This window comes from Neovison vison, chromosome 3, assembly GCF_020171115.1.
Source record: "Neovison vison isolate M4711 chromosome 3, ASM_NN_V1, whole genome shotgun sequence".
NCBI classification, from domain to species: domain Eukaryota; kingdom Metazoa; phylum Chordata; class Mammalia; order Carnivora; family Mustelidae; genus Neogale; species Neogale vison.
The window spans coordinates 26,578,305-26,605,848 of NC_058093.1; the positions used below are offsets into that span (position 1 = coordinate 26,578,305).

A 27,544-nucleotide genomic window follows, 5' to 3' on the forward strand; every position below is an offset into this window, starting at 1 on the left:
ATTATATAATGAAATACAATTTTTTAAAATTTATTTTTTATTTTCAGCATAACAGTATTCATTTTTTTAATTTTTTAAATTAATTTATTTTCAGAAAAACAGTATTCATTATGTTTTCACCACACCCAGTGCTCCATGCAATCTGTGCCCTCTATAATACCCACCACCTGGTACCCCAACCTCCCACCCACCCACTAATTCCATCCCCTCAGATTGTTTTCACTTATTTGTGGAGCATAACAAATAGCATGGAGGACATGGGGAGTTACAGAGGAGAAGGGAGTTGGGGGAAATTGGAAGGGGAGGGGAACCATGAGAGACTATGGACTCTAAAAAACGAAATACAAAATTTTAATGTTATCTTAATTTTCAAGAATGCAATTTGTTTCTTTTCCTCTCCAGTTCAATTACTTTGGACTGAAAAATTTTAAGGCATGGCATTTTGAGGCATGGCATTTTGAATTCCATACCAGAATCTGGATTTCTGCACCAGACCCAAAGAGCCAAGCTTCATGTAAATAGGACACACAACAGTGCTTTGAAAGGAAATAAGCTACATTTGAAGTGTGTCCTGTTTGTAAAACAGAAATCTGTTTTAAATAAATTGACTCCCCAAAAAACCCCTAGAAGACTGAAAATATATACCAATCAACAGAAGATTCTTCACTTGATCTTTCCAGGCAGTATCTAAATAGATAACATCTGACATTCATTGTGTATTAATTTAAATCTATTTTATCTTGATACACTCTGGATATTTTCTCAATTGTACCTGGACTTGGAAATTCAAATTTATATAACGTCAATGTAATGCACATCTGAACTTATCCTCAATTATTTTGGAAACTGGCATTCTATCTTACGGCAGAATTAATTAACTAATTAAGGATCATAAATAGATGATATGAATAAATTGACAAACTTGATATGATGTATATTTATCGATCGATCTATCTATGAGAGGGAGAAAGAGACAAGCGTTTCTGAAGATTTTCCCCACAGAAATATAAAACTAAGTGTAGACCTCTCAATAGATACAATGCTGTGATCAGAGCATTTACAAAGAGCAATTCCAATAAAAATACTAGCACAAGCAAAGGGACACGTTATCTTCTTCATAAATCATGTATTGAAATTACAGGGGCACCTGGGTGGCTCAGTGGGTTAAACCTCTGCCTTCAGCTCAGGTCATGATCTCAGGGTCCTGGGATGGGGCCCTGCATCCGGCTCTCTGCTCAGCAAAGAGCCTGCTTCTCTCTCTCTCTCTCTCTCTGCCTGCCTCTCTGCCTACTGGTGATCTATCAAATAAATATTATAAAATCTTTTAAAAAAGAAAATAAAATAATAGGATGAAGGTAGCTTTGTGGTGATTTAAGAAGGATTGGGCTGCTGAGTTAGGGCAACTAAGGCAAATGATTTAGAATAGGCAGAAAGTGTAATAAACACTTCCTACCTCCTGGAGGCTGGCATTTGGGTTTGCATGTCTAAAGACTCAAACTTGGGGCTCCTACATGGTTCAATCCATTAAGCTTCTGTCTTCAGCTCAGGTCATGATCCCAGGGTCCTGGGATTGAGCCCTGGTCAGGCTCACTGCTCAGTGGACAGCCTGTTTCTCCCTCTCCCTCTGCCTGCCGCTCCTGCTTGTGCTCTGTCAAACAAACAAATAAATAAAATCTTTTTAAAAAGCTAATAATAAAAAGTAAATAAATAAAAATAAAAACTCAATCTTATTATTGCTCTCTCCAGAGTTCTCAGAACTCAGGGATACTGGTTCACAATCATAAACCCACCGGGAATTAAAGCACGTGGTCTAGGCTGACACAAAAGTCTCACAGTGGCTCGACATTCTGATGGGCCAGAGCAGCCCATTATTTCTGCTTAGCCAAAACTGCACAGAAAATCAGATTTTTCAGATTCCTTTTTGGACATGGACTTGGAGGGAAGGGAGTTGGTTTAACGAATTCAGTTCTGAAAGTCTGATGCACCCTTTTCCAAAACAGGTGTGTACTCACTGAGCCAAGCAAATGTTTGTAGCCTGTGGGTGGGGTGTGTGTCTTATGACCAGTTCCTACACTGGATGATGGATCACTCTCCCACTTTGGAGGGCTGCATGTTCTCTGCTCACATTTGTATTTTAAACTAAATTAAAATGAATTATTGCTGTGAAATGATAGGGAATTTTGGAATTTACTCTAAGATACTTAGAAATCAAGTAGGGGAGATAAACAAGTTTGGAAAAACATACATCATTATTAAATCTGGGTAATGGGTATTATGATACTCTTCTCTCTAGTGTATGTTTGAATGGTTCCATTAACAAAATGTTTATATTATCTCTTGATGTCTTGGTGAGAGTCTGTCTCTCTCAGGATATCACATTGGTCACCAGCTCTACAGTTAAACTCTTTCCGCTTAAATCCCACTTCTGCATTCACTAGGTGAGATCTGGAGCAAGGCATTGGGCCTGTTTGTGCCAGTTTCCCCAACTGTAAATGCTGCTAGTGATGAAACCTACCGCATGTGGTTTTTGTAAGGGTAAGATGACATCATGCATGGAAAGTGTTTGGCACTATCTGGCCTGTCGTAATCACTCAATAAATGATAGTTATCATTACCTATGACGTATTGGTTCTATAGCTCTGTGGGTAGTATGTTTCTGCTCTCCAATTTGAACTCCCAAGAAAACAAAAAGCCCATTTCCATCCACACATGCTTTGCTTGCTCAACAAAATATTCTCTTCTATATCTTACTGAAATCCTCTCCATTTTATGACTCCAAGCAAAATAGTAAGAACTAATGAGAATCCAGCGAAGGCATCCATCCTCCCCAATTCCCCAATCTCCATCCCAACAATACAGAAGAGAAGGGTTGCTCCTTCTCCCTCCCCACCACGGTGAATACCACCAACCCCCAATCCAGACTCAATGCCTCACTTGGAAATCTTCCCATGGGGAAGAAACAGACTAGTCCTCTGTTTTCAGCTCATCTGAAAACAAGAAGCTAAAGAAATTTAACAAAATCAGCTTTTGTATATATAGCCTTTACTTTAGAGGCTAAAATTAAAGGGTAAGAAATTCTGACAATTACTCTGAATCACCTAAACACCTATGGAAATGACCTTATTATTTTTTTAAAGAAATCTTTACTATCTGAGTTTGTGGTAATTATTAGTATCTGAAAAAAGGTAATTCTGTTGAGTTATACTTAAAACTACAAATTCTAACTATATTTGTGACTCAGTCTATACAGATGAAAACAAGCTTCATGGTCCAAATAGTCAAGAAAACCAAGGAATATTGGTATTGCTTTGACTATTTGATTTTTTCCAAATTTACCAATTGGATATAATTTCCCCATTCAAGTGTATGAACTCAACTGTATCAATGTCACTGGAATAACTGGACCATTGTCCCTTTCCTGCAACTCTACATCTTTACCCAACTGGCTTGTGCTGGGCCTGACTAACTGGTAATGCTAACCAACCAGGATGGAAGGCTGGCCAGAATTTCGTGTTATGCCCAGTGCCTGCAGGACAGAATTCAGGTTAAGGGGCAATAATTTTGTACACCAAATACATATGCTCCTTGGAACCTGGTCTTTTCCTCTCTCTCTCCCACACCCATGCACCCCCAAGAAGCATTGGATGTAACTGCAAACTCTGTCCTGTTTCTCCCCTTTCTTTATAACCAACTAATTCTTCGCCATGTTACCCACTATCCAAGTAATGAATGAGACCATTTTTATTTTGCAAATTTTTTTTATTTGAGGAATTTCCAAACTTACCCAAATGTAGAGAAAAGAATAGAATTAACCAACATATAATGTATCTGTCAGTGGCCTAAACAATTACCATCATGCTTCCAATCTCGTCTCACTTCCTCCCATCCCTTACCCCACTTTTCTTGGGGCGCCTGGGTGGCTCAGTGGGTTAAGCCTCTGCCTTCGGCTCAGGTCATGATCTCAGGGTCCTGGGATCGAGCCCCGCATCGGGCTCTCTGCTCAGCAGGGAGCCTGCTTCCCTCTCTCTCTCTCTCTGCCTGCCTCTCCATCTACTTGTGATTTCTCTCTGTAAAATAAATAAATAAATAAATAAATCTTTAAACTGGAGTATTTAAAATCAAATCCCAAATACCGTTTCTTTCCTAATAGGGAAGGACATTAAAAAAAAAAAAAAAAAGTAACTGCCCTGCTATTATCACATCGAATGAGAAGTAACTCTTGCATAACATCTGCTAATACCCAGTCCATATTCTAACGTCGCGATTGTCTCAAAGCCGTGACAAGAGTCAGTGGTAGAAGCTGGGATTGGAAACCAGGCAGTTGGACGCCAGCAGAGTCTAAGAGCCCTAACTCATGGAAGGAGAGAGTCCACGGAGGGCTCTGCAGGAAAGGGCAGGAAAGGGCAGAATAAACGGGGGGAGAGGATGTAAGGGTGCCTGTGAGCAGACAGGTTGTTGTTAACGTCATCAAAGTGGCGTCAATCAGGAGAGAACGGACAAGCTCCAGAAGACCAAGTTTGGAGGCTGCAGATGGAAAAGAGGGATGGGCGGGCTCGCTCGATGAGAGGAGTAAGGACACCCCCCGCGATGCAGCCCTGATGCGGACAGCGTTAGGACTTGCGGGTCCGCACGATCTGACTCCCACCTAGGCAGAGGGCAGACCTGCCTCTGGTCCACACCCAGCTGAGAAAACTGGGCGGCGGCGCGGCTTGGGGCAGAGCAGGCACGAACCGAAAGGGGGCGCTGGTTACCAAACAAATCAGAGCATTGCCCGCAGGATTCCAAACATCCCTTTGGATAAGCAGAAATTTCGATATTCCTTGGGATAATTGTCATAAAACAAGCGCTTGATGATCACCCGCTTTTACTCTAATACACCTTTCTGGATTATGGTTTCAAATCTTCCTGCCAGTTGATCAAATTTCAACACTTCAGGGAAGTGGATGTGATTTGAAGTTTGGTTCAATAAGCAAATGGCCAAGGAAGAATTCTTGAGAGGATTTTGGTCCAAAAAAGGTGATTTTATTATAGTAGGGGGACAGGCCCCGTAGGCAGATGAGCTGCATCTGAGTGTGGGGGTGACTGACTATATATTTTACGTTTGTGGAGGGAGGGGAGATAGAGATAACATAGGTTCCTAAGGAATTTCTGTATGCGCAAAGCAGGGTCTTACAGGACCGTGAAGATCTAGGTATCATCAAGATAACGTTGCTTCTAGTCTTCAACGAATATCCCTGGACTGCAAGCTCTAAGTTTCATTTTTAAAAAACATCTTTCTTGCCTTTGTCCTCCTCATCAAAGTGAAACCCTTGTAAAGGAGGAGAACAGAAGAAATACTAGAAGACATTAGAGCTCAAGTGGAAACTTTGCAGCCAAGTCTTGGCTTCCCAAGAAGGCCCTGTCCAGAGAGGCTCATGTTCCACAATTAACCACAAGGTGACACTTTTTTGAGCCAAGCCTTGGGGTAGTGTTGAAAATAAAAGGGGCTGATGGTCACGGGATATAGGCATGTGGCAGCTTCAAAATGCACCCCTTAGGCCGTGGGCAACAGTTAATTGCCATCTCGGCTCTAGTAGATTAGTAGTTGCTCTTTATATCTGCTTTTCCCTTACTGGTTTTTTCAGTAAGCACTGTGCCCAATGTGAGGCTCGAACCCACTACTCTAAGATCAAGAGTTTTGTGCTCTATCAACTAAGCCAGGCAGGTGCCCTTATTGCATTATTCTTTACAGTTCTCCTTACTTCCTATTAGCCAATCTCTCATCGCTCCCATCCCCTGTGGTAGCTCATAGTGTGAGATACTGAATCCAGGTGAGAGTTTACCATTCCTGCTCGCAGGGACACAGACACCACTCTCCTGGGGCTTATACAAAGACTGATCCACAGGCACGGAATCCCACACATCAGCATCCAATCAGGTGACCCACTTCCCAGGAAACTGTGTGAGACTGGGTCCCTGACCTTGAAACCATCAGTCGTTGCACACACGGTGCTTCTAGAAGGAGCCAGCTCCACAGAGGACTAGAACAACCAATGCACAGCCTAAGTGCCAGCAACCTTCTGAAAGGTTGGAGTACCATCTGTCAGGACGCCTTTCCCCAAAGGCTTTGGGAACATTTCTGCGAACCAGTGAGTGGAAGACGGAGTGGTCCTACTTACCAACACTTGCAAAGCTCCACCGTGGGACCTGGTGCTTCCCATCCATTTCTGAATCTTGCAGCATTGGAAGTCCTGGTTCCAAAGGAAGCAATTCTTGCCAAGGGACCCAGGAGGGTCCCACTGAACTATGAACTATGGCCCAGTTCAGGGACCACTGGCCTGCCTGTGTGCAGGCACGAGCTGATGAAAAAAGGAGTATCCCTGGCCAGCGGGAGGAGCAGAGCTACTCCTAGACAGTGAGGACAAGAGTGACCATGTGGAACCCAGGTCATCTACCAAGTGTCTCCTGGTGCCCCCAGGCCCCACCGTGGTGTGAATGTGCGCATGCAGCAAACCTCCCCTTTGCCTTCTGCTCACTCCTGTCTTCGTCCCTCTTTCACGGGTGTCACACTTGCTCCACGGTCTGAAGGTCGCTGCAGTCTTCCAGGGCTCCCCGCCGCTGCAGGCATATCCCCCACGGCTCACGCACATCTCATTCTGTCTTGGCACCTGCTTCCCAGAGGACCTGAACTAGCATAAGCCATGAACGAAAGGAGCAGCATGTGGGTGGGGGAGAATGTCCACTCTTTTAACGCAATTAACAGAATTGTTTTTTCCTCTTGATATCTTTTTCTTCCTGGTATATGCCTTTAGCACCACGACCTTACCTTTTATGGCACTTAGAGCACTTAGGGAGGCTTAAATTTCTATGTGGCCTGATTAATGTTTCTCTCTCTCTCTTACTCTTGTAAGTTCTGTTGGGGGGCAAGGTCAGTGTGGTTTTGTTCTTGTTGTTGTTTTGTTTTGTTTTCAAAATTGCACTCCCAATTCTTTTTTTTTTTTTTAAGATTTTATTTATTTGACAGACAGAGATCACAAGTAGGCAGAGAGGCAGACAGAGAGAGGGGGAAGCAGGCTCCCTGTTGAGCAGAGCGCTCGATGTGGGGCTCAATCCCAGGACCCTGAGATCGTGACTGGAGCCAAAGGCAGAGGCTTTAACCCACTGAGCCACCCAGGTGCCCCTGCACACCCAATTCTTAACATGATGCTGAGCACACAGGGGCTTAAAATTACTGAATGATTAAACTTATTCAGGAATATTCAGTCTATAGCAAAATTTACTAAGTGTAGTAGCAAGAGAACATTATTGAGAGGACACTATCATGAAATGTACAGAAATCCTGGGGAGTAGCCTTATAATTCTAGAACATAGATAATGGTCAGCTGTCCAATCATTAAGTTAACAAGAAGATCTAATGAGGAGTGGTAGCTACGTCTCATGCTATGTGGGGTGGCCTTCATGCCTTACGTAGAAATAAACATGCGACAACATCATGGAGAACTGTGGGGTTGTTTTCGGTTATGAGCATGAGGAAATTAGAAAAGGAAGCCCTCCCTGCCTCTTTGTCTTCCACACCAACCAATGTTAGGGTTAACCTATGGCTTGAATGCTTAGCAACTACGATATTATCGTATCCAGAAGGCCATTTTCAAGTGTTTTCTAGAAGGAAAAGATTTCTGATCTTTCCCTGTGAATAGCACAGACACAAAATGTACAGTAGTGTGTGTCCTCTCAGGGGCGACTCTGCACTTGGGCTCACCCAAGAGTGAGCATCTCTTTCATGCTGCCCCCAACAGGCATCTAGTTAGCCTCACCCTGGTCCCGGCCCCATGTGGGAGCCTCATAAAATGGCAGATTTGTGGGTCCCTTCCCGGAGCATGGAAAATTACATATAGCGGTCGCCAACTTAACGATAGTTTGACGAGATTTTTCAACTTCACTGTGGTGTGAAAGTGAAAAGACTTTCAGCAGGAATTACAGACCATTCTGCACCCATACAGCCGTTCTGGTTTTCACTTTCAGCACAGTATTCACTAAATTACTTGAGATATTCAACACTTCAGTGTAACGTAGGCTTTGTGTGAGATGATCTTGACCAACTGTTGGCTAACGTAAGTGTTCTGGGCATGTTGAAGGGAGACGAGGCTAAGTGACTGATTTTCAATAAGCTGGGTGCATTAAATCCATTTTTGGCTTAATGCTATTATCAACTAACAGTGGGGTTATCAGGACATGACCCCTTTTTAAGCCAAGGAAGATCTGTACTTTGCACTGAGAATAAAGAAAAGAAAATATCTACTTGACTTCAAGAGGGAATAAGTCAATCAAAAGATGTTTAATTAATACAAAAAATGAATGTACATAATTTATAAAAGGCATTTCAGAAGTTGGGATCATTGCCCAAACAAGTCAAGTGAAGGTAGGATACTGAACCCTAATTTGCATAACATTTCATTTAAAATTCTTGTTTTGCATACAAAAAGAGAAACATGAAGAAAAGGGAATAATTTAGATTGGAAATCAAGACACAAATGAAATACTTCCAAGAAATGCTGCACATGACTTTACTTCTCTTCTGATTCAAGAGGCTTTATGCAAATCTAACTTCATGAACAAAACAAATCATCATCGATTATTATCATAAAGCTTTATGGCTCCAAAAGCATGACCCACCACGAGACATGAATCACTGTATATCTCTATACACTGTATATCTTCTATATACAGAGTTTTAAGAATCATCCAGAGGCCAGGTTTACTGCCCACCAAATATTAAAACCTTTTTGGGAGATCATGATACCTCTATGAATAATTTGAAATGATTTCATTTTTCAATTAGCTTGCTTAGAAATGAAAGGCGTCATCATAAAGTATGTTAAGCCCATTCCTAAAACAGAAATCTTTAATCACAGGCTAAACAGTGTTGTTTGGGGCTTAAACAGGCATTATTTCAAGAACAGTTTTTGCATAGGCATGACTGGTAACATTAAAAGCAGAAAGTGATAGTTCCCTTCATATTATCAGCTCCTGGAAAGTACCAAAGTGCATTCTTGAGATATTAAGGCATTTGGAGACAAAAGACACGTGTAGTTTCCTTAGCTTAGAGCTTGCTTTTACTCTTGAAATCCTCCTTCATCTGTTTGATGACAGAAAGGTCCCCTGGTCCGTCAGGCCAGTTGTCGTGGTCTGGTGAGTAAGCGGAAAAGCTCACGTCAAGCATAAATCTATTAACCTCCTTCATCATCTTAGTTTCCAGCAGACTCCCTTCTTATTTTCCCTGGTTCACCCCTTTTCTTTTCTCGGCAAGAAAAAAGAAATCATTAGGACAACTGGCAGAGGTCCTGAGAAAATCCTGGTTTGGAATCCCAGCCCTGCCAGGTACCAGCATTTCCAAGTTTGGAGAGGTTCCTCCTCCTGAGCCTGTTTTCCTGGGGTGGGGTGGGGGGAGGGCGGTGGTTGCTAACAACATCTGCTCTTCTGAAGTTGTGAAAATTAAATGTGACGGCCTCTGCAGAGTGCTCGGCCACACGTACTATTTCCTTAGGAACCAGGATGACTTTAAAGCCGTGTACTTACTTTGTACCGGGCACACACAGCTGCCTGTCCAGCATCCAGTCCCTCATCCCCTCTTTCCAAGAGCCTCCACCTGCACTGGGGAAATCCATGAGTTTCTGGGGAAGTGGCCCCACTTTGACCTCCAACTGAGCTAAGTCATGCCTCTGGCTACTGGTTGGGGAGGGCTACACAAGTCAGTTGGTCCAAAACAGAGCAGGTCTCAGAATTCTGCTAGAAATGCTATAAAACGTCATTCCCCTCCCTTCTCTCTGTCCAGCAGGCTGGGGAAAAAGAAGCATGGGGCTTTCGGAGGAAAGGAAGCCGTTCTGCAACCAGGAGAGTCCGTCTTTTTTTTTTTCCAATTTATTTATTTTCAGAAAAACAGTATTCATTATTTTTTCACCACACCCAGTGCTCCATGCAATCCGTGCCCTCTGTAATACCCACCACCTGGTACCCCAACCTCCCACCCCCCCGCCACTTCAAACCACTCAGATTGTTTTTCAGAGTCCATAGTCTCTCATGATTCACCTCCCCTTCCAATTTACCCCAACTCCCTTCTCCTCTCTAACACCCCTTGTCCTCCATGATATTTGTTATGCTCCACAAATAAGTGAAACCATATGATAATTGACTCTCTCTCCTTGACTTATTTCACTCAGCATCATCTCTTTCAGTCCCGTCCATGTTGCTACAAAAGTTGGGTATTCATCCTTTCTGAGGGAGGCATAATACTCCATAGTGTATATGGACCACATCTTCCTTATCCATTCGTCCGTTGAAGGGCATTTTGGTTCATTCCATAGTTTGGCGACCGTGGCCACTGCTGCTATAAACATTGGGGTACAGATGGCCCTTCTTTTCACGACATCTGTATCCTTGGGGTAAATACCCAGGAGTGCAATTGCAGGGTCATAGGGAAGCTCTATTTTTAATTTCTTGAGGAATCTCCACACTGTTCTCCAAAGAGGCTGCACCAACTTGCATTCCCACCAACAGTGTAAGAGGGTTCCCCTTTAGGAGAGTCTGTCTTAAGAGAAAGCCAACACCACAGAAGCAAAAACAGAGGGAAAAGAAAAAACAAAACATTGCCCCCAAAGAGCTCGATGAGCGGATAATTTAAGTCTAGCAGACCGTTCAGTTACGGGCCAATAAATGCCTTTCCTGCTCAGGCCAGTATGAGCTACAGCTAAAAACGTGCTATCTGACACAAGGCTTTAAATGTGCATTATCTAATTTAACGCTTCCAACCATTTACCCAATAAATGCTGTAAGTGACCCCACTTTACAGAAAGAAAAATAGAAGCCTACAGATATTAATTTTCCCAGGACTTGTCACTCCTGGGCTGGCAATCTTCAAGAAAACATAGGACGAAAGGCTCAGTATTCCCACTCATGGTGGGGTGGGGGCAGAAGTATATTCTTTTTTTTTTTTTTTTTTAAGATTTTGTTTATTTGTCAGAGAGAGAGGGAGCACAAGCAGTGGGAGCATTAAGCAGAATAGTCAGAGGGAGAAGCAGACTCCCCGTTGTGCAGGGAGCCCGATGTGAGACTCCATCCTAGGACCCTGGGATCATGACTTGAGCTGAAGGCAGCTGCTTAACCAACTGAGCCCCCGGCAGGCATCCCTCGGTGGTGGAGGGAGAATGTTCTTGAAAAACTGCTGTAGCTGATTTCACCAAAAACTTAAAAAAAAAATCTCTACACTAATAAATACAGTGTTTGAGGTGCTTGGGTGGCTCAGTCGGGTGAATGTCCGACTCTTGATTTTGGCTCAGGTCATGATCTCAGGGTCCTGAGATGGAGCCCAGCGTTGGGCTCAGCAGGGAGTCTGCTTGGAGATTCTCCCTCTCCCTTCCCCCTGCTCACTCTCTCTAGTATAAATAAATAAAATAAAAAAAAAAACAAAACAAAAAACCAGCATTGGAATTAATAAGGAAAATCTTTCACTGGTGGCCTGGAGAAGCCACTATCTGGACTTCCTTTCTCTTTCTAAACGGAATCGACAAATACCCTCAGCATCGCCGGGGAGAGAAGTGGCCACTTTAACTGCTACCTGAAAATGGTATTGTACAGCATGGAGGTGTTTCTGTCTTTCTAACCAGGTGCCTTAAAACCATCGTATCTGGGGCACCTGGGTGGCTCAGTGGGTTAAAGCCTCTGCCTTTGACTCGGGTCATGATCCCAGCGTCCTGGGATCGAGCCCGCATCGGGCTCTCTGCTCATTGGGGAGCCTGCTTCCCTCTCTCTCTCTCAGCCTGCCTCTCTGCCTACTTGTGATCTCTATCAAATAAATAAATAAAATTAAAAAAAAACGAAAACCACGATATCTTCTGCACATCACCACACTGATGTTACTTGTAAATACTAGTAAAGAAATCTAGATAGGAGGGGGAAATAATAATATTGAAGTCCCATACGTATCATTTATTAATGCAAAGAAGGTCTGAAGCCTGGAGTAGACTGTTTGTACACAAAAGAGTAGGGTGAACCCTGGTCCCTGATATGAAACTGAAATACACATGCAGGAGTCTGGAGTGGCCCAGTCGGTTAAGTGTCCGACCCTTGGTTTCAGCTCAGGTCTGATCTCAGGGTCGTGAGATGGAGCCCTGCTTTGGACTCCATGCTCAGCAAAGAGTCTGCTTGAGATTCTCTCTCCCTGTCCTTCTGCCTGCCCCTTTTCCCATGTTCTCTCTCTCACTGAAATAAATAAATAAATAACTCTTAAAAAAAAAAAACAAAACACATGCATTACCTCAACCACATTTTAATTTGCTGGTAGCCACTTAACACTCTTCAGTAACAGTGTGAATACCTTTGAATTTTATATTTGTGTGCAATGTCTATATTTGGCTGATGAAATTACTGGTTTTGTATATTAAAAATGTCTATATCTGGCTCATGAAATTACTGGTTTTGTATATTAAAAATGGTTGAAGAAGGTATTCACAAGCGACACTATAGACAAAGGGCTGATATCCAAGATCTATAAAGAACTCCTCAAACTCAACACACACAAAACAGATAATCCCGTCAAAAAATGGGCAGAAGACATGAACAGACACTTCTCCAAAGAAGACATACAAATGGCTAACAGACACATGAAAAAAATTCATTGTCATTAGCCATCAGGGAGATTCAAATCAAAACCACATGGAGATGCCACCTTACACCAGTCAGAATGACAAAAATTAATAAGACCGTAAACAACACGTGTTAGGATGTGGAGAAAGGGGAGCCCTCTTACACTGTTGGTAGAAATGCAAGTTGGTGTAGCCACTTTGGAAAACAGTGTGGAGATTCCTTACGAAATTAAAAATCGAGCTTTCCTATGACCCTGCAAATGCACTATTGGGTGTTTACCACAAAGATACAGATGCAGTGAGAAGAAGGGCCATCTGTACCCCAATGTTCATAGCAGCAATGGCCATAGTCACCAACCTGTAGAAAGAGCCAAGATGCCCTTCAACAGATGGATAGATAAAGAAGATATGGTCCATATCTACAATGGAATATTATGTCTCCATCAGAAAGGATGAATATCCAGCTTTTGTATCAACATGGACAGGGCTGGAAGAGATTATGCTGAATGAAATAAGTCAAGCAGAAAGAGTCAATTATCATATGGTTTCACTTACTTGTGAAGCATAAGGAATAACATGGAGGACATTGGGAGATGGAGAGGAAAAGTGAGTTAGGGGAAATTGGAGGGGGAGATAAACCATGAGAGACTGTGGACTCTGAGAAACAAACTCAGGGTTTTGAAGGGGAGTGGGATGGGGGGGTTGTGTGAGCCTGGTGGTGGGTATTAAGGAGGGCACGGATTGCATGGAGTACTGGGTCTAGTGCATAAACAATGAATTATGGATCACTGAAAAAAAATTAAGTTAAATTTAAAAAAAAGAAAAAAATGGTTGAATATAGCAAATTCCTATGGTATCACTCTATATATATCCCAAAGATAACGTAAAATGGTACCATAGCACCCTTCGCCACCTCATAGGTCTGAGTCTTCTGCTCAGATATACAACTTACTTATTAGAGGAACAAAGAGGAATTAAATCTTAAAAATACGGCAACGTCTTTCCTCTTTTCTATCTCCTCCTTATACATATATATTCATATCAAGAATATTTTTCAAGGTTAAAAATCCACCAGCCTATATACAAAAGGCAATTTCTTAAAATATATGAATATGTGCTATGACAAAAAATATTTAGATATTTTCTTTGACTGGGAACATTTCCTTTAAAGATGCTTTCAAGAATATAAACATTTTGTACATTTTTTATGTCCCGTGAGAGAAAACCATAATCCTCTCTGTAACTGCTTAAAATTTTTTTGAAAATCTGTGCACCCTGCATGACTCAGTAAGTCAAGCGTATGCCTTCGGCTCAGGTCATGATCCTGGGATCAAGTCCCACATCAAGCACCCTGCTAGGCTGGGAGCCTGCTTCTCCCTCTTCCTCTGCCTGCAGCTCTCCCTGCTTGTGCTCTTTCTTTTTCTCTTACAAATAAAAAAATAAAATCTTACAAAAAGAAAGAGATTTTGAGAACTTGAAGCTGAAAAGGCACAAAGTTAGTGGTGGTCATTTCTTGTGGGCCCACCTGGTACATCGAAGACGTGCGTATACAAGGACTGGCCCCCGTCCACATCCACCAACTGTCCGGTGATGAAGGAAGCCGCAGGGGACAGCAGGAAGCAGACCAGCGGGGAGATCTAGAAACAGAAGCACACATATGCACACAGAAAAGCAGATGCTCCCCACCTGGAGCTGCTCCCCTGCCCAAGGAAACGCATCCCGAAACACAGCTGTAACACACAGTCTCTAGTCCGTGTGCAACCTGACAGATCACAGACGACTAACCGCCTTTTTCTATTTGAGGCCTGTTGAAACGTGACTGGTGTGGAGGGATATGAAGGCGCCCACGCAGTGTCAAATAAGCTAGACGTGGTGAAGAAGCTGAAAGCAAACACAGTGCTTGATTTTTCCCAGACCACCCAGTTCCTGGCACACCTCTCAGCACCTACCATAACTCACTCACCACACCACCATGTGCCTTTTATGGTTTTGCCCCTGACGTAGTCAATGTGTCTATGGAACACGAAGCTGGCATCTCGCCAAAGGCCCTGTAGGCTGCAAGGCCAGGAACGGAGACTACAGGAACCTCCTTTGAGAGGAACTGCAGAATCCCAGCACACCCTCTAAAAATTCAGAGGTGATTGATAACCGCAGCAACACCTACTCCCAAAGCAAAACAAAGAAAGAAAGAAATGATTTCCCTGGATATCAAGGAACTCTCTGGGAGGCTCTTGGCACAGCTGGAGTTTCTCAAAGGGAGATCCCAAATACTGGGGGGACGACTTCTTGTGGACGTTTATGGAAACTCCAGATTCCTAGGTCCTACCTGAGACCTTCTGAATTGTAAGGTCCAGGGTTGGGTACCCAGAATCTTCTACTTGATGAGGCTCCCCAGTGGGACTGAGACTAGGGGGAGGCTAAAGGGGTGCTTAGGATGCAGTATTTAAGGAGGTGCTCACTCTTGGGGCAGACCCCGCGCCTGGACGACCCTAAGAGTGAGCACGTCCTTAAGTTTTATGTCCACGCCTAGCTTGCCTCACCCTAGTCTGGGTCCTGTATCTAGAGTGTTTGTTTACCCAGTTATGCCTCTGTGAGACTGTAAGACCTGTAGACAAGGCATAGCCTTCTGTCTGTCCTTGTGCCACCAGAAGCTAGTGTAGACCTGCACTAAAACGGGCACTAGCCATACAACACAGCCCACTTTCTGCACAGCTAGTTGGAAGGGAGATGTGCTTTAAGTATAAAACACACACTAGATGCTGAAGACTTGGTATGGAGAGAAGAAGGCAAAATCTATAGAAGAACCAAAGATGAAACTATAGATATATATTGGACTGAATAAAACCTTATTAACAATTATATATATGTATATATATACATATATAATTATTTCTATTATTATCTATTGTCTACTAAATTACTGCAATGATATTAATTTCATCTTTTTACATTTCTTAATGTGGTTACTGGTTAGTTTACAGTTACACACGTAACAATTATGATATGTCTAATGGACAGCACTAGCACAGAGAATTAATCCTGGAAAAGTTCCCCCATTCCTGAAGAAGGGCATAGATTTCTGAACGATGGTGGAAGGTAACCACCAGAACTGGTATTAGCCTGTGCAAACAGTCAACGATGACTTGCCTGGTACATCAGGAAGACTCACCCCATAAGCACCTTCCCGAATACCACCCAAACAAGAACCCTCTCATCCCAGTAACCATGACCTCCAAGTCTACAAACCCCTAAAACCACACCGGCTCCAGAAAATGGTAAAGAGCCATACTCTGTTCAGAGAGACTGTCCTGCACTAGTGTGAACGTGGCTTTGTGCTGAATTTTGTTTGAAATATTGACTGATGGCTTCCTGTGTTGCACGTAAAATAAGCGCTTCACTAATGTCTACAGAATAAAGGTTCTTCATGCATCTCTTCCTCTAAAATGAGCGGATGTTGCATCACCCAGTTCCCGCTACAGGGTTTTGCCCACAGACTAGGCACCACTGAATTGAAATGATCTGCTAGGTAAAAGACAGCTAAATATTCACGATGCCTGGTTTACTTTGGGAGCTCAACACAGCGATAAGCTGAACCAATACAATTTTTATAATTACCAAATTAACGAGGCACTGTTGTACTATCTTCAGACAGAGTCTTCCTTTCATTTTAATGAAATCCATTCGATAGATGGACTTGAGGAACCAAGCCATTCACAAGAGTTTTATCCATCGGTAATCACGATTAAAGACTAGCAACTTGTAGCCACTTCCTATGTGGGTAACACCTCTTTTATCTGTTGACTTTCAGCTCTGTTTCTTAAAGGGAACAGGGATTTTAAATAAGCAAGCTGGGGTTTGAATCTCAGTACCATGAGCCATGTATGGCTTTAGATGGATTACTGCGCCTCCTTGGCCCTTAGTTTCTTAATTTTGTAGTTTCTTAATTTTGTAAATTGAGTCGGGTCTGCCAAGTGCTGTGTTCCTTTCCAGGAGATGTGGAGAGACATCAAGTGAGCTGTGGCTATTCCTTTGAAAACTATAGCTATAGGGGTACTTGGGTGGCTCATTTGGTTAAGCATCTGCCTTCAGCTCAGGTCATGACCCTGGGGTCCTAGGATCGAGTGCCCACATCAGGCTCTCTGCTCAGTGGCGTGTGATTCCCCCTTTTGTCTTCCACTCCCCCTGCTCATGTTCTCTCTCTCTCTCCAATGAATAAAATCTTAAGAACAACAACAACAAAAACTACAGCTACATTCTTACTCTCCTGCCTCTACCCCAGAGACTGTCACTTATTGTCACTTACTGTCATCTCACTGACTAAGCAGGTCAGCCAAAGGTCTGGTATGAATGTGGTCCCCCCAATGATGATTAGCCAGGGTAATCAGAATATTTTGGAAACAGGACTTAGGGATGCTAGGACAGTCAAACAGGCATCCTCTGTTCTGCATCTCACAGAAGCTCCCAGCCTCTCCCCTTCCCTTCTCAAGTGAGATATTTGAGGGTTTTACCTCCATCAGTCAAAGCATGATCAGCAAAACCATAAGTCTTTCCAGGTGATTTTCAAAAATAAGACTATATTCATTATGATACTAGGTCTTTGTCTGTCCTTCTCCCTGTGTTGACATTTGCAGTAATGGTGCCAGAGCAATGGTGGGAAAAACTGCTGGAGCCTCCCTGCAAATGGCAGCGAGAGCATGAAACGGAAACTAGAGGTCCTTCCACTAGGGGTCACTGTCCTCTTCACCAGCAAGTACACATGGGGGGAAAGCCCGTTCCACTTTAGAACGCTAGATGAAGCAGCAAAAATTACTTGTTGTATTGACCTTGACCACTGGGTACAACATCCTTTTTAATATCTAGTGTCATGAACTAGGAACTGCACATCAAGCTTTTCTGCTTCGTAGGGACATCTGACAGCTATGAACTGAACTAGTCACTCTCTTCGTGAAATCCATCTGTTACCTGAAAGAACCGCAGTATGGTTATTCACACTGGGGTACTTGGCAGACTCCCCCCACCCCCACAAACAAATGAAGTGAGAATGTCACTTCAAAGGACAACAACTTTGGTTTTTGTATTTGTTTTCAATGACAAGATCTGAGTATGCAAGTGAAAAGCAGAATTTTGGAAAATATGAGCTTGACAGTTTCTTAATGTTTCAAGATTTTTCTGAAGAGATCAGTGGTGATATTAACAAATGCGATCATTTATTTTCATTCTTTTTATTTAAATTCAATTAATTATCATATAGTGTATTAGTTTCAGAGGTAGAGGTCAGTGATTCATTAGTCTCCTCTAACACCTACTACTTATCACATCATGTGCCTTCCTTAATGCCCATCACCAGTGACCCCATCTGCCTCCTCTTTAGCAGCCCTCAGTTTGTTTCAAGTAGCTAAGAGTTACTTATGGTTTGTCTCCCTTTCTGATTTCATCCTGTTTTATAATTCCCTCCATTCCTCTATGACCCAATGTTTTGTTTCTTAAATTCTACATATGAGTGAGATCATATATTTGTTTCTCTGATTGACTTATTTTGCTTAGCATAATACCCTCTAGTTCCATCCATGTCATTGCAAATGGTAAGACTTCATTCTTTTTGATGGCTGAGTAATATTCCATTGTACACACACACACACACACACACACACACACACACACACCCCACATTTCTTTATCCATTCATCTGTTGATAGATATCTGGGTTCTCTCCATATTACGACTATTGTGGACATTGCTGCTATAAACATTGGGATGCATGTGCCCATTTCGATCACTGTGTTTGCATCCTTTGGATAAATACATACTAGTGTGATTGCTGGGTCGTAGGGTAGTACTGTTTCTAACTTTGAGGAACCTCCCTACTGTTTCCAGAGTCACTGCACCAGCCTGCATTCCACCAACACTGTAAGAGGGTTCCCCTTTCTCCACATCCTCACCAACATCTGTTGTTTCCTGAGTTGTTAATTTTAGCCATTTCGACTGGTGTGAGGTGGTATCTCATTGTGATTTTGACTTGTATTTCCCTGATGGCTAACGATGTCGAACATTTTTTCATATGTCTGTTAGCCATTTGTATGTCTTCTTTGGAGAAGTGTCTGTTCATGTCTTCCGCCCATTTTTTGACATGATTGTCTGTTTTGTGTGGGCTGAGTTTGATAAGTTCTTCAAAGACTTTGGATACTAGCCCTTTATCTGATATATCATTTGCAAATATCTTCCTCAAATCTGCTGGTTGTCTTTTAGTTTTGTCAGTTTTCTTCCCTGTGCTAAAGCTTTTTATCTTAATGAAGTCCCAGTAGTTCATTTTTAAGTGAACTTTTTTATTCTCTTGCCCTTGAAGACGCATCTAGCAGGATGCTGCCTGTGTTCTCCTCTAGGATTTTGGTGGATTCCTGTCTCACTTTGAGGTCTTTGATCCATTTTGAGTTTATCTTTGTGTATGGTATAAGGAAATGGCCTGGTTTCATTCTTCTGCATGTGGCTGCTCCATTTTCCCAGCACCATTTGTTGAAGAGACTGTCTTTTTTCCTGCTTTGTCAAAGATTAGTTGGCCATAGAGTTGAGGTCCATTTCCGGGTTCTCTCGTCTGTTCCACTGATCTATGTGTCTGTTTTTGTGCCAGTCCCATACTGTCTTGATGATTACAGCTTTGTAATACAGCTTGAAGTCCAGAATTGTGATGCCATCTACTTTGGTTATCTTTTTCAACATTCCTTTGGCAATTTGGGGTCTTTTTTTATTCCATACAAATGTTAGGATTATTTGTGCCAGTTCTGTGAAAAAAGTTGATGATATATTGATAGGAATTGCATTGATTTATGTAGCTTGCTCTAGGTAGCACGAACATTTTAACAATATTTGTTCTTCTAATCCATGAACATGGAACATTTTTCCCTTCTTTGTGTCTTCCTCAATTTTTTTTTTCATGAGTATTCTACAATTTTCTGAATACAGACACTTTGCCTCTTCAGTTAGGTTTATTCTTAGGTATCTTACAGTTTGGGGTGCAATTGGAAATGGGATCAACTCCTTAACTTCTCTTTCTTCTGTCTCATTGTTGGTGTAGAGAAATGCAACGGATTCCCGTGCACTGATTTTATATCCTACCACTTTACTGAATTCCTGTATGAGTTCAAGCAGTTTTGGAGTGGAGTCTTTTGGGTTTTCCACACAGAATATCATGTTATTTGCAAAGAGTGAGAGTTTGACTTCTTCTTTGCCAATTCCGATGCCTTTTATTTTTTGTTGTCTGATTGCTAAGGCTAGGACTTTAGTACTATGTCGAACAGCAGTGGTGAGCCTGGACATCCATGTCCTGTTCCTGACCTTAGTAGAAAAACTTTCAGTTTTTCCCCACTGAGAATGATATTCACTGTGGGCTTTTCATATACAGCTTTTAAGATATTCAGGAATGTACCCTCTATCCCTACACTGTAAAGACTTTTGATCAAGAAAGGATGTTGTACTTTGTCAAATGCCTTTTCTGCATCTACTGACAGGACCATATGATTCTAGCCCTTTCTTTTATTTATGTAGTATATCACATTGATTGATTTGCAGGTGTTGAACCAACCTTGTAGCCCCGGAATAAATCCCACTTGATCGTAGTGACTAACCCTTTTAATGTACTGTTGGATCCTATTGGCTAGTCTTTTGGTGAGAATTTTTGCATCCATGTTCATCAGGGATATTGGTCAGTAGTTCTCCTTTTTGATGGGGTCTTTGTCTGGCTTTGGGATCAAGGTAATGGGGGCCTCAAAGAAGGAGTTTGGAAGTGTTCCTTCCATCTCAAGTTTTTGAAACAGCTTCAAAAGAATATGCATTGATTCTTTTTAACTGTTTGGTAGAATTTCTCTGAGAAGCCATCTGGCCCTGGGCTCTTCTTTGTTGAGAAATTTTTGACTACTGCTTCAATTTCCCTGCTGGTTATGGGTCTGCTCAGGTTTTTTATTTCTTCCTGGTTCAGTTTTGGTAGTTTGTATGTCTCTAGGAATGCATCCATTTCTCCCAGATTGTCTAATTTGTTGGCATATAGTTGCTCATAATATATTCTTATAATTGTTTGTATTTCCTTGGTATCGGTTGTGATCTCGCCTCTTTCATTCATGATTTTATTTATTGGGGTCATTTCTCTTTTCTTTTTGATAAGTCTGGCCAGGGATTTATCAATCTTATTAATTCTTTCAAAGAACCAGCTCCTAGGTTCGTTGATCTGTTCTACTGTTCCTTTGAATTCTATTTCATTGATTTCTGTTATAATCTTTATTATTTCTCTTCTGCTGGGCTTAGGCTTTATTTGTTGGTCTTTCTCCAGCTAATTTAGGTGTAAGGTTAGGTTGTATACTTGAGACCTTTCTTGTTTCTTGAGAAAGGCCTGTAGTGCTATATACTTCCCTCTTAGAACTATCTTCGCTGCGTCCTAAGGATTTTGAACAGTTGTGTTTTCATTTTCATTTGTTTCCATGATTTTTGAAAGTCTTCTTTAATTTCCTGGTTGACCCACTCATTCTTTAGTAGGATGCTCTTTAGCCTCCATGTATTTGAGTTCTTTTCAAATTTCCACTTGTGATTAAGTTCCAGTTTCAAAGCATTGGGTCTGAAAATATGCATGGAATGACCCCTATCTTCCGGTACTAGTTGAGTCCTGATTTGTGACCAGGTATGTGATCTATTCTGGGGAATGTTCCATGAGCACTTGGGAAGAATGTATATTCTGTTGCTTTAAGATGGAGTGTTTTGAATAGATCCATGAGGTCCATCTGGTCCAGTATGCCATTCATAGCCTTGTTTCCTTGTTTATCTTCTATTGGATCATCTGTCCATTACAGTGAGGGGGGCCTTAATATCCCCTACTATTATTATTGATGTGTTTCTTTGATTATGTTATTAACTGGCTTATAAAATTGGCTGCTCCCATGTAGGGGCATGTTAGATCTTCTTGTTGGATAGACCCTTTAATTATAATATAGCATCCTTCCTCATCTTTTATTACAGTCTTCAGTTTAAACTCTACTTTGTCTGATATAAGGATTGCCACCCCAGCTTTCTTTTGATGTCCACTAGCACAATGAATGACTTTCCAGCCCTCACTTTAAATCTGGAGGTATCTTTGGGTCTAAAATGACTCTCCTGCTGATAACATATCAACAGGTCTTGCTTTTTTATCCAAACTGATACCCTGTGTCTTTTGATTGGGGCATTTAGTCCATTTACATTCAGAGTAACCATGGAAAGATATCAATTTAGTGCCATTGTATTACCTGTAATGTCATGGTTTCTGTTCCTTTCTGGTCTATGTCACCTTTAAGCTCTCTTGATGTTTAAAGGATCCCCTTTAATATTTCTTGCAGGGCTGGTTTGGTGATCACAAATTCTTTTAGTTTCTGTTTGTCCTGGAAGCTTTTTATCTTTCCTTCTATTTTGAATGACATCCTTGTTGAAAAAATATTTACTGCATGTTCTTCTCATTTAGCACCTCAATGTATCATTCCAATTCTTTCTTGCCTGCCAGATCTCTGTGGAAACGTCTGCTGCTCATCTAATGTTTCTACCCTTGTAGGTTATGGACCTCTTGTCCAGAGCTGTTTTCAGGACATTTTTTGTCTCTGAGATTTGCGAGATTCACTGTTTTATACTGAGGTGTTGATCTATTTGTATTGATTTTGAGGGGGCTTCCCTGCATCTGCTGGACTTGAATGTGTGTTTCCTTCCCCAGATTAGGGAAGTTCTCAGCTCTAATTTGCTCCAATATACCTTCTGCACCCTCCTCTCTTTCTTCTTCTTCTGGGATCCCAAGTATTCTAATACTATTTTGCTTTATGGTATCACTTATCTCTCAAATTCTCCCCCAAGTGATCCAGTAGTTGTTTATCTCTCTTTTTCACAGCTTATTTATTCTCTAACATTTTGTCTTCTGTATCACTAATTCTCTCTTCTGCCTCATGTATCCTACCTAAAAAATTTAGCCTCCATTTTTTATTGCATCTCATTAATAGCATTTTTTATTTTTGACTTATTAGATTTTAGAGCCCCCCCACTTTTTTTTTCTCAAAAAGGGATTCTCTAGTGTCTTCTATGCTTTTTTCAAGACCAATTAGTATAATCGTTATTTTGAACTCTAGTTTTGATCTTACTTATTATATCCATAATGATTAAGTTCTTGGCAGTCAGTACTGCCTCTTATTCTCTTTTTTGAGGCAAGTTTTTCTATCTTGTCATTCTTGCAGAAAGTGTTCACTTTTCTATTTGTAGAATCTAGCAAGTCTTTTCTTAGATCTCTACTTAAGTTTGCAGGTGTTCAGAATGAGGTCTCCCACTTCTCGCCATCTTGGACTCCTCACAAATGTGATCTTTTGATATTGTATAATGGATTGTGTGTCAACATCTAGAAGTTCTCCATAACACGGTGGACTCGTTTTTCCCAAAAGAACAATAACTTATGTCACAAAATCATCTTTGGGTAAAAGATCTAATCAAAGTGTAAGAAACACTAGTGGGTTTTCATGTAACAGGGTACAAGAGATTCATTGACATGGTTTGAGGCCAATCTACATTGCAACCCATCTTTAAGAAAGAGCCACTTGTCAAATATCAAAGAAGAATATCCATAATTATCTAAAAAGGCCATTAAAATGTTCCTCCCTTTTCCAACTGTTCATGTACATGAAACTGGTTTTCTTCATACGCTTTAAACAAAACAATATATAGCAGCATATGGAATGTAGACATGGACGTGAGCATCCAGCTGTATTTTGGTAAGCCATACATGCAAGAGAGTTGGAAAAGTGTAAAGCAAGTGCAAAAAATGGTTTTCTTTTGCTTTTCAAAGTACAGCAACTTTTCACTAAAAATATTATTTATGTTAACACATAATATCTTTATTACTATTATTTTAACTGAACTGATAAATATTCCTTAAACTTCTCAATTTTGATTTCTATACAGTAAATAGAGATAATATAGTTCACATAAACAAAGGTTGTGTTCTGTCCAAAATAAAAATTTAATCATTTCACCTCCTTGATTAAAATCTTTTAAAACCCCTCTTAGTTTTCAGAATAGGAATCCAACATCGTGCTTAAAATGGCCCATCAAATGTCTGATTTAACAGTATCTTCCAAAAACTTAATATGCAAAACTATTTTACTTCAAGAATTCTAGAAAGTCACTCCTGACACAAGAGTGCACATCTGTGTTCAGGGATGTTCACTACAGAATTACCACAATATCAGAAATATAAAGGGAATCTAAACATGCAACAGTAGAATCTAATTAAACATATCATGGTATAGCCATAGGCAAGTTGCAGAAAAACACATACAGTAGAATCCCAATCTATAAAAAGGTTGGTAAATATGGGTCTTTTGGGGTATGCCTAGTAAATTTCTGGAATGAAAGACATCAAAATGCCAACAAAAGTGCATTTAGAAATTAGAAAACTTTTTCTTTGAAGAGTTTATGGTTTTGCTTTTACATTTAGCACTTCAATAAATGTGAAAATTATTTTGTATGTGATATGAGATAGGAGGCCTAATTTCTTTCTAATTAAACAGCCAATTGCCATAAGACTTATGCTAAATGGTTAATCCTTTCCTTGAAGACTTGAAATGCTACTTTTATCCTATTAAACTCCTTATATACACATGGTACTGATAAAGGAGTATGTTCTGTTCCACTAAATTTATTCTGTTCCAGGGTCAGCACCATATACCCTAAATAAGTATGACCATTTATAATATGTTTTGATATTGGGAAGGTCAAATCCCCTACATTATTATTTTTCAAAACATTTTTTGGATGCTTGTGCATTAATATTTATCTAGATGAACTTAAGAATCAGTGTGTTTAATTCCAAAACTATATTAAATGTATGCATTAGTTTAGGAAAACTTGATATTATTTATTTTTATTATTTATTATTATTATTTTTTTAAATTTTATTTATTTATTTGAGAGAAAAAGAGTGAGAGAGAGCATGAGAGAGGAGAAGATCAGAGGGAGAAGCAGACTCCCCAAAGAGCTGGGAGCCCAACTCGGGACTTGATCCTGGAAGTCCAGGATCATGACCTGAGCCGAAGGCAGTCGCTCAAACAACTGAGCCACCCAGGCACCTTATTATTTATTATTCTTTTTTATTAAAGTACAGTTGACACTCGACATTACATTAGTTTCAAGCATACACCATAGTATCTCAAAAGTCTATGTTATGCCACGCTCGGCAGAAGTGTAGCTACCCTCAGTTATCAAAAAAAGGGAACCATGATTTTAATAAAATTGATTCTCTCCATTGAGGATTATGACATGCTTCTATTTATTCTTTTTTCCTATTCTTCAAGAATAAATTTCTTATTGTTTAGAGCTAAGTTTATACCATGTAGTTCCATTTTTATTATTATCATAGAAACAATATCCTTTTTCCATTGTATTTTAAGACTGATATTGCTGGCCTTTAAGAAAGCTACTGATTTCTACATACTTAAATCTGGTCACCTTCTAGAAACCAAGTATGGAACTTCATACAGTTCTGGAAGTGAAGTACGGAAACTTCACCTGATTTGGCTTAGGGTCCCGGGTACCAACAAAGGCCATGTGATAAAATAACATAGCTGAAAAGTGCAATGAAATAAAACCAGGCTGTTCTTCATTCACACTGCATTCAGTTCTGGATAAAGAGAGCTGTGAGTGTGTAAGGTACAGAGCCAGAAAGTGTAGGGGAAATGGGCTGGTGGCAATAGGACCACTCATCTCTGTCAGCCTCTATCATCTATCAGAATGTGTAGAAAGGACACCAAATGTCAAAGTATTACAAAGTATAAAAGAAAGCAATTGGAATCAGTTTTAGAAATATACATTACCTCCTCAGGAACTCCAATTCGCTTAGCTGGGATTCTCTTAAAGAACCCTCCAAATAAGTTTTTTGCCAACGGACCATAGTTTTCAACAGCAGTCGGGGAATAAATGACTCCCTATGTTTAAGAATAAAAAAAGAACAAAATGAAGCCCATAAAACTAAATTTTAAAATCACAAAGACATCAAGGCAATCATCAACCAACACCAACAAAACAGTGGCTTAATAGAAAAGGCAACATTTCTAATATTAATTATTCTCAATATCATCAAGGAAGTACAGTTAACCACAATTACAAGTGGATCATATGAATGTTCATTTTGTGAACTCTTCTCCCTGAATAACCAGCAAAGCCCTGTATTTTTCCTGAAAAGATGTGTTCTCTAAAAACATAATTCGATGAATAGATCAGAGAGGCACTTAAGTGTGAAAAGGGGGGTGATAGAGGAGTCTATTCTGTTTTCCACCAGGATTCTCTGATTTGTAACAGAAGCCTGGGCTGTGGTTATGTGAGACATAAAAAATACAATGGTTTCATGGGTTTTCATTATGGTAAAACCACAGATAAAATGTTTGAATCCAATATAAATAAATAAAATTTCAATTGTTTGGGAATTCTTTGATTTGGCTCTTACTAGTTTTCAAGTATGTTCCCGAGACATTTTCTCTTCACTTCGAATCAATCTTTAACTTGAATTAGACCTTAGTTTTTTCTCTCTCTCCTAAAGAAGCATTAATGATACACCAAGAAATAACAACATAATCTGGCAAATATTCGTTCTCTAAAGCAGAGGTTCTCAATCTTCATTGTGCATTTGAATGTCCTAGGTGGCTTTTAAAAATACCAACACTTCAACTCCATAGCAGGGAATCAAGCTTACCTTTCAATATTTTTTAAACGTTTCCTAGATAATTCTAAGATACTGTCAAGACTGAGAATCGTTGGCTTCCTTTCACCTGCTTAACACTCTAGTCGTAAATCGAAGCTTCAGTCTCTCCAATTTTACCTATTTTTAAAAACCTGTGTTTCTTAGTATGCACGCATAAAAACAAATACCTCCATCAACAATCAAAGTGAATCAGAAAAGCACAACTTGTCAACAGCGTTCGTATGGAACGTTTACCTACAGGGGCAACACAGTTGATCCTTACTCCACTGCTAGCCCATTCCACAGCCAAGGACTTGGTGAGGTTGTAAACCCCTGCTCTAGCGGCTCCAGAATGCCTTTAAAAGACAAAGCATAACAATTCCAATCAGCTTCCACTGAATGTTTCTCTCGTTAGCTCAAGTGACAGGTATGTCAGTGGCCTGTCAGATCCCCACAGATATGTTCTTGTTGAGTCTGTTTTTTGGAGTCTTCATCTCAACAGTGGGAAAGGAGTGGGTCCTTTAACATTAAAGCCAAAACACAGGTATCTGATAGTCAATTGTGTGTGACCAGCCCACCAAAGGTTCTTCAAAACACCATGACCATAGGAGAAATATTTTGAAGATCTTTTATTATGTAGAAAAATTAACAGATTGGTTATTTTGGGAGTTACAGTGCGGTTATCTTTTAAATCAATTTTAGATGAGAAGGCATAAGAAATTCATATTCATACATTGGGCTAGAATAGTATCAATAGAATTTCTAGACACACCCAAATTTAAGTAAATTTTAATATATTTTCAGATAGAAAGTTCAAAATAGTTAGGTCTGCATCGATATGGGGGTCTTATGCACAAGGTACACTGTGGCGTAGAATTTCTAATTATAAGGTCCTTGGCACCAAGTATGTCAGATCTGGGGGCATATCCACATCTCACTAGAGAGGACCTACAGAGCCCAACCTCTTTAGAGAAAACCCATCTCTGTTCCAGTGTTGGCCACAGTAACCTTAGTGGGACTCCAGGCAAAAGACAACCACTTTGTCAGAATTATCCAAGCGATCCCATCACCATCAGGTATGGCCACAACTTCTGTTGCTACTGCATCCAGCAGTCTGGGTCTATCTATAGTACATGTTCCCTTGCCCTGCCCCCAATGCTGACAGTGCTAAGAGTGGCCCCAAAGCAGCACTCAGCTGGAAGGATAA

General features: G+C 40.7%; 1 protein-coding gene across 1 annotated transcript in view; it reads right to left on the bottom strand.

Moving 5' to 3' along the window:
- Positions 1–8,294: 8,294 nt before the first annotated feature.
- LOC122902282 (peroxisomal trans-2-enoyl-CoA reductase-like) overlaps positions 8,295–27,544 on the bottom strand; it is a 32,962-nt gene continuing 13,712 nt past the window's right edge. Inside the window, exons 5-8 of the mRNA XM_044241563.1 lie at positions 26,597–26,693; positions 25,475–25,585; positions 14,143–14,254; positions 8,295–9,165 (exon numbers count right to left, since the gene is read on the bottom strand). Coding sequence (XP_044097498.1) covers positions 9,080–9,165; positions 14,143–14,254; positions 25,475–25,585; positions 26,597–26,693 — 406 coding nt within the window. The 3' untranslated portion in view covers positions 8,295–9,079. The remainder of the gene's footprint in view (positions 9,166–14,142; positions 14,255–25,474; positions 25,586–26,596; positions 26,694–27,544) is intronic.